Raw genomic sequence first — 8,342 nt, 5'->3', positions numbered from 1 at the left:
CCCGATTAAGAAATTGGAAAGCAGATAAAAATAGAGCAATGTGAACCATAATTAACACATAATAATTAAACCACTACCTCGAAGCCCAAAATCAGTAAAACAACAAAAACCCATTAACCAATGCAAACCCAGAAACCTAAGAAGCAAATAAAAGCAATGTGAACCATAATTAACACATAATAATTGAACCACAACAATCAATCCTAGAATAAGTAAAACAACAAAAACCCATTAACTGAAACAAAGCTAGAAACCTAAGAACCAACTAAAAACAGAGTAATGTGAACAAAAATTAACACACACAAACCACAACCCTCCAAGCCCAGAATCAGTAAAACAAACAAAAATCCACTAACCAAAACAAAAACAAGAACCCAAAAGAATTGAAAAAGAAAGCAAACCTTGGATGAGCAATTTCTGAGTGGTTTCATTAGTTAAAAGGGCAGAGGAGCATAGCTCTTTGGTTAAAAACCTGGAAAAAAAAAATCGAAATGGGTCCTTAAAAAAACTAGTTTTGCTGCCTATGAGTACGATTCAAGCCAAACCCACATCACAAAATGCAAGAAAATCAAACCCAAATAGGATATTCACATAGAATAAAACCCAAAATCTGAAAGTATTAAAAACCCAACTAAATTAACAAAGAGAAAGATGACTTACACACGTAAAGATAGAACAACAAAGAGTCGTCTGTGATGTTTTGTGAGATTGAGACTTGGGAGAGTAGCTAAGGGTGGCGGAGAGCTAAAGGAGGCAAAGAGAAACCAACAAAGAGTAGGTTTTTTTCAAAAAAAAAAATTGGGTTTGGAAGTAACGTATTGATATGACCTAACACCAACTCGACATCGACCCGAACCCGAAAATAACCCTAAATTAACACCAGAAACCCGACCCAAATATTCTCAGATCCATCCAAAACCTATCGGGTCGGGTTGGGCGGTCAGGTTTTCAGATGGGCCGGATCCCTTGCTCAGTCTTAGATATATCTATCGAGGTCTCAACAGCTACTCGACAGAAATATCTATGGAGATCTACAAAATTAGAATTTCCAAATCTGATTTTTGACCCATGCTTATGTATTTGTATAGGGTTTCTTTTCTCACAACCCTAGACATATATAAAGCTTATTTTAGAGGTTGTTACATAAGAGAATATAAGGAGAACACATGCAAAAAGTGATCGAGTGCCTTATTCTCTTTGAAAGAAACTACTGCTTCTTTGCGCCTTAGAGTTTTGTAATCAAGTGCTTCTTAATCTTTATTGTTAATGAAGTGAAGAACTTTCCAACCAACAACATCTTCAAGTTGCTGGAGTTAGTCACGTACTAGGAGCCGTGCATCATTGGTTAGTTGCGTACTAGGATCTGTGCAAAAAGGTGGCATTCATATATTGAAGAGTTCAGAAGTTTTGAAGTGGTAGAAAATTTCTACTGTAAGTTTATCTATGAGGATTGTAGAGTCTAGGAATAAAGGTTTTGTACTAGATCTGAAACTTCTCTTTACTATAGTGAATTGTTTTTTGGGAAGATTTCCCCCCAGATTTTTTACTATGAAACTAGTTTGTTTCATTGGTTTTCCTGAGTCATCATATATTGTCTTATTTACTATTCCCTTGTGCATGATATTGATGTTAGTTTGTTTTAACAAGGTTTATTCATACTAAATCTAATTAACAACTTGAGTTTAAAACTTATTAATTTTATCAACTGGAGTCTAAATTTCTCAACAATTAAAAAAAAAAAAGATCTTTCTTTAAAGTTACATAAATTAACAATAACAAAGTTTTAATCCCAAAAAGATTACTTAACTCATTCATTTACACTTATAGTATATGTTTTATATATTTATAGAATTAGAAATAAAACGCACTTTTTGACAATTTTTTTTTCAATGGTTTTCAAATTGATTTATAAACAAAATTTAGATGACACATATACATATATATATATATTTTGTTGATGGCACGATTCCAATTAAAGCAGTTGAATATTCTCACAATATTTTCTATGGTAAATAAAAAAAGTAATTTTTAGTAGTAGGTTCACCACCTATAAAAAAAAATTTTAATATAAGTTTTATAAATTTTAATATAATTAACCCAACAACAACAAGTTCAAAGAAGACAAGAAAAGAGGATTGCAAGTCATTTCCACACCACTGGTGCTGTTTTGTCTCTTGTGTCCATGTCCTATCCATTCAGAAATCACAAACCTTTTCCAAAACCACACATATTATATTTCAAAAAAAAAAAAAAAACCACACATATTATTCTCCCACCATGTCCATCACATTAAAAAAACAAACAAAATGTTCCTACCAATACACAGTACTATATAATAACATTTATTATTATATAATACTGTACCTCATCACAGTCCCAAATTTAAAAATTAAAAAAAAAAAATCCCAAAAAAAGAAAAAAAAATTAGAATAAACAAAAACAAAAGTTGGAATTTGGAAAATGTTAGCGAATGAGTCGGATGTTGGTGGGCGTGGCTCCTCCTCAAACTACGATCTTCCCGAGGAGGTCTTGCAAATTCTGCCCTCCGATCCTTTCGAACAGCTCGATGTGGCCCGCAAAATCACATCCATCGCCCTCTCGACACGTGTCTCCGCCCTCGAATCTGAGTCGTCCACTCTCCGCGCCAAGCTCGCCGACAAGGACTCTCTCATCGCCCAACTCCAATCCCAGGTCGAGTCGCTCGACGCCTCCCTCTCCGATGTCTCCGATAAACTCGCCCAAGCCGACCTCGACAAGGTCCGACCCGACCCGACCCGACCCTATTCCTCCCCAAATCAATTGTCTGTTAACTTTTTTCTTTTGGTTTTTGGGTATTTGTAGGAGAGGTTGGTGAAAGAGAACGCTTTGCTTTCAATCACGGTGAAGAGGCTTAACCGAGATGTCTCCAAGGTACTGACTTCTTCTAACTACTAACTACTTCATGCAACTGCTTTAAACGGTTTCGTTGTTTTTGTATAATTATTGGTTTTCTTTAAAAGCTTTAATAATTAGTAATAAATTTTAAAATGTTCAATTTCGTTTAATTGAAGAGAAAAATATGGTTGCAAGATTTGTGAGGGCATTGATTAGATGTTGTTATTATTATTTCAGCTGTTAAATGGTGAAATAATAATGTTAATTTTTTTTTTTTACTGTACAGTGCTTTATAGTGGTCTATCGAGTATGAAATCTTTCTCATAAATCTAAAAGAGAAATGTGTGTGTGGATAAATTAACTATTTATAGTCATGTGATTGATTAAAAAGGCAAGACTTACTAAATTCAACAAAGTTGTTTACCAACCAATACAACACAACCATTTTGGTTTATTGACTTACTAGCCATTGCACTTCCTTGTAATGACACGAGCAATTTCTGAAAAATTATAACATAAAATGGCCAATATGACACCGATATGACATAGATCAGACACCCTAATTGAAGTGTCCATGCTTCCTAGGTCACAACTTTCCAAGGTCATGTGATTGAATTTCATTATGGAACCTAAAATACAACATATAAGAAATTGTATCTAAGTTTTCCCTTCTATAAATTATTTAGCTAGTCATGTGATTAAAATATACGTAGATGATTGTCATGTAATGAGTTGGAAAAAATTCCTCCAAAATTTTGACTTTTTTATTTATTGGTAAGTTACACAAACTTGATGGTTCTTGAACCCATAACCTCACCCTCACTCTCAATCTAGTACTTAAAAGGGGGAGAAGGTGTCCGTTGAGCTAGAGCTCATTGGCAGGAATTTTGTCCATTGAAAAGTACAGAGTTGATACAGAGTATATATAATTGAAGGAGAGTAGAATGTGGTTTTATTGTTGGAGGTCGGGGTCTTATTGTTTCGAATGTGTGTGCAGTTGGAGGTCTTTAGGAAGACACTCATGAAATCACTTCAAGAGGATGATGAAAATCCTGTGAGTAATCTTCTCTCTGCATTCCCAAGTTTTATAAAGAAGTTTTTGTCTATCTTAAAGTAGCAATTTCATGAACTCTAGCCAAATGTGTTAGTATATTCTGGTTGGTGTTGTGTCAGCACTAAATCTGGTATATCCTACAGGCAGGAGCTCCAGAGGTTGTTGCTAATTTACAAAGCCAGTCAAGTGTATCTTCCACATCGCAGATTGGAGGTCCTCTATATTACTTGCATTCCTTTTTCGTATTGATTTTTATTCAAACTAGTGGATTCTAGGTGATCTATTTGCATATCATGTTGATAAATGTCCCAACAGTGTGCACATGGAAAAGAAACTTACTGATTAATGGGTCTTAATTCCTGCAGAGGAATCTTTTGGGCCTGAAACACTTGGCCTTTATGGCCAAGTGGAAAGAGCCCTTTTTAAAAGGGTGAGGTCTAAACTAATCAACCTGTTAAGGAGTAGATTTTGGGGGGTGAGGGAGGACCAGCTACGCATATTATTGCCATCTAATCTAAATGAAAAATGAAAACAAGTGAATTTAATTCATCCAAAGCCATAGGTTTCTTGAATTCCTTTGTGAAATTTTGCAATATCTCATATGACTGAAATAAATTGGAAGTTATTAAATATGTCTGTTTAACATTTGAATGTGCTCCAAAACATACTGCATTTTTTTTTGGTGGGTTGAAAATGCTTGCTCTTGAAACTTACACCAATGTTTTCATCCTAATGCTATGCAATGACTTGTCAAACATTTTAAAGTAAAGTGTTTGATTCAAATTATGGTATATAATTTTATCCATGCCACCATTAATCTGAAAGAGACTGTCTATTTTGTTTCAGAAGATGATGCCACATTTCCACCTCCTAGATTCCCTTCAGTCCGGAGTGAGACGTCTGAAGTAGGATATTCATTTTCAGAGGATCATGAGACAGATGGTATGTGCATGTTAAAAAGGATGCATTCTAATATAAGGCTTTCTTCCCTTAGGCAATTGGAATAAGTGTATTGCATGAATTAATGCATCGTATGCAGCCCATATGTTGTATTGCTTATCAGTACTAACCTTAATTTTGTTGCTTGCTAACCCTTGCAGCCTTAAGACCTCGTATATCTCATGGCCTCCTGTTAGCATCCCAAACTAGCACACCTCGGCTTACTCCTCCAGGTTCCCCTCCTATCTTATCTGCGTCAGTGTCCCCAACAGTAACATCTAAACCTGTATCCCCAAGGCGACATTCAATGTCATTTTCATCATCAAGAGGCCTGTTTGATGATCGGTCTTCAATGTTTTCTTCTATGCACTCGAGCCATCACAGTTCAGTATCAAGCTCTGACACAGGATCACAAACTGGTACCTCTTTCATACCCATGGACCTGTGTAAGAAGATTGCGTATGGAAATTATTTATTGGGTATTTAACCTGTTTCACTTGTCCTCATTTTCATCTGTTTCAGGAAGAACGCGGGTTGATGGGAAAGAGTTCTTCCGCCAAGTAAGGTAAAGGCACAGAGCTTTTAGATCCAGAATTGTGGAAGTAACTTTTTAAAAAACACATTTGTGTCTAAATTATGCAAAAATCAAGAATTCATATAATGAGTTCACACATCCATTTTGTGGCTAAAATGGTGCTTCTTTTGGCAATGTAATTCCATAAGTGCAACATTTTGCAGCTTTCTTGCAATCCTGAGGTGGACCAAACTTTTAAGTCCTTTGGTAACCCAAAGGTTTTCATTCAATTTGGTAACCCAAACTTCCCAAAGGTTTTCATTCAAACAAAATATCTGGATTTAGGGAATAACAATTATTCATACCATTGAATTTTGATTCAAATAAATGTAACATGGCGAATCACAAGCTATGGTAAATTTTAATTTAAGTAACTTTAACATGATAAACCATGAGCCATGGCAAAAAATTTCACCTCCTTTCCTATCATGCATAGCTTTTCCCATTCTCAACTCAAGTAGATTTTCTTATTTCTATTAACTAATCTTGAAAACCAAGCAATAGCAGTCTTGGAACCCCAAAAATGAATTTTGTGTTAATGTGCTTATGATTTGGTTCTTGGCTTCTTGCCATTGAGCTTTGTCTCAAATGGTGCCTCCACCTCTTAAAGGAATAATGTTAAGGATGAAATTGTGGGTTCAAGATGCATCAGGTGAATTTGTTTTCAATAAAAGAAAAAGGTTCTATGCTTTTCAAATAAAGTAGCTGTTCATCTGATCCCTTCCCTTCATTTCATCAGGAGCCGTTTGTCTTATGAGCAATTTGGTGCCTTTCTTGCAAATGTTAAGGAATTGAATGCGCACAAGCAAACCAAAGAGGTACGTGCTCTTTCCATTTTTTCTTCTTGTTAACAACACTTTATGAAGTGTCCAACATCTATTTATATATCTGGAATATTTCAGGAGACTCTACAGAAGGCTGATGAGATCTTTGGCCAAGAGAACAAGGACCTTTATGCTATATTTGAGGGATTGATTACTCGCAATGTCCACTGAAATTATGAGCCCAACAGTGGAATTGTAATTACATTTTGTAAGCACTGCTGTTTATTATAATAGGTTTTCTTAGCAGTTTTTACTCTATATATTAAACACTAATTCAAAGTGTAATGAAACTATTCTTTAAACTCCTGTTCAATTGCATACCCGGTTGTGAATTTGCATGTTATTGTGATAAATGACTAGTTCTGAAACTTTAGTTGTTTAGGATATTGTCCTCTGGGTCATTATACCAAGAAGAATACACATCACTAAACTAAAGTAATATATGTTGCGAGCACTATAAAGTTTAGGTGCCTGGCATCATCGTAGCAATGTGATTCAGGATATTTTTTGTGTTTTTGTGTCTGATAAAAAATTGCCTCATATTTAGAAGTATCCTTAACTCAGTCAATGCTCTTCTAGAGTTACTATACATGTGGCTGCTAGATCAACAATAGGTAAACTCAGAAATCTAACAACATCTGACCTCAGTTTTGTTGCAAAATTTTCTTTTCCAAGATGAGCAAAGTCCCACTCAAGGTTATCCTTCAACATTTGATGGACTTTGACGTGCTAATATCATCGGATGACTATTTCTTCAAGTCATGAACTAGTCAGTTGGATACCAATTCTAAGATGGTAATATACTTTACTTACGCTATATTGGCTCAGACACAAACAATTCCTCACATGCAGTTTAAAATAGTGAGATCTGGCCTTTAAGGTAGGCCTTTTCTCTTCTTCAAGAAAGGCTTTTTGGCAATGCACTTCTTCTGTGACATGGGTGTGTGCATAATCCAGCTAGATAAACCGGAAACAAATTAATTTCTTTATTTGGGTTGGCAGTTTTGATATATTGAAGGAAAATGAAAAGTTATTATAGATTTTTTTTTTTTTTTTGGAGAAGTTATTACAGATTTTAAAATATTTACAAATTGATGTGACAATGAGTGTGATCGGTGGACTTTGACATTCTAATAAATGAATGCTTAAATTAGTTTTTTGTAATTAGTGATATAACATCACTCAAAATTGAAATTGACATCTTTCTAAGTGGGTTTAGATTTAGCTTTTTTTAGCCCCACAAAATTAAGGATTAGATTTTAGATTTGTAAGGATAACTTTTTGGTGAAGTTTTTGAAATTCTCTCAATCAATTTTTGAAATGGATGGATTAAATTTTGCTACATTATTAATAATTTAAATAGATACTAAAATAGTTAATCACATGGTAAAATTCAATCCACTAATTTTACAATGAAAATGATTTTAGGAAGTTTGTGGTAGATTTTACCTAAGAATCTTAGAAATCCTAATTCCGAAATCCTTGGTGCTGAGCAAATTACCAAATGAGAGAGAGAAAAAACAAACAAAAGACAATAAATATAAAAAAGAAAAAGAAAAATGTTAACGGATACCTTAAGGACATTGGTTTAGAATATATATATATATTTTTTAATTTTTATAGGAAAAAAAACAAGTGATTTTTTGATAGCTTTTCATATTCTCTATCAAAATGGTATTAAAACTTTCCTATAATGGTCAACTAATAAATGCCTTAAGGGCACCTGTTAATGGACCCAAAAAAATAAAATAAAAGAAAGAACAGCCTTGACTAATCATGGATAAGGATTTTGGTATTCCTAACACCTTGGATCCAGTAAACGTGGCAGTGACAACTGAATAAGGATTTTTGAATAAGAATTCTTTGTACCACTTTTTGTGTCTCGCTTTATATTCCACCAATTATAACTTATCATGAATTTGTTTGACTTTCCTTAAAAAATAACCAATATTTAAAATTAAAAAAAAAAATTAAACACATTACAAATTGTGATTGGTCGAACATAAAGTAGTTAGAAGATTTGTATTTCAAATATAACATTTTTTTTTTTTAGAGAGAGTTTCAACTTATACTCTTT

General features: G+C 34.0%; 1 protein-coding gene across 2 annotated transcripts; it reads left to right on the top strand.

The window, feature by feature from the left end:
* Window positions 1-2,360: 2,360 nt before the first annotated feature.
* Window positions 2,361-6,571, top strand: LOC126689213 (uncharacterized protein At4g15545). 2 transcript variants are annotated; one of them, XM_050384312.1, is made up of 9 exons: window positions 2,361-2,757; window positions 2,842-2,910; window positions 3,872-3,928; window positions 4,072-4,141; window positions 4,778-4,870; window positions 5,029-5,286; window positions 5,390-5,432; window positions 6,181-6,259; window positions 6,344-6,571. In XM_050384312.1, exons 1-9 carry the CDS (start codon window positions 2,461-2,463, stop codon window positions 6,434-6,436), a joined length of 1,059 nt encoding a protein of 352 aa, XP_050240269.1. In that variant the 5' UTR covers window positions 2,361-2,460; the 3' UTR covers window positions 6,437-6,571. The 2 variants fall into 2 exon arrangements, with proteins under 2 accessions (XP_050240269.1, XP_050240268.1); XM_050384311.1 differs by having other exon boundaries at window positions 2,363-2,757; window positions 4,775-4,870.
* Window positions 6,572-8,342: the final 1,771 nt, after the last annotated feature.

This window comes from Quercus robur, chromosome 6 (genome assembly GCF_932294415.1).
Source record: "Quercus robur chromosome 6, dhQueRobu3.1, whole genome shotgun sequence".
Classification (NCBI taxonomy): domain Eukaryota; kingdom Viridiplantae; phylum Streptophyta; class Magnoliopsida; order Fagales; family Fagaceae; genus Quercus; species Quercus robur.
The sequence above is the reverse complement of the archived record's forward strand: the minus strand, read 5'-3'. Positions and strand labels throughout refer to the sequence as shown.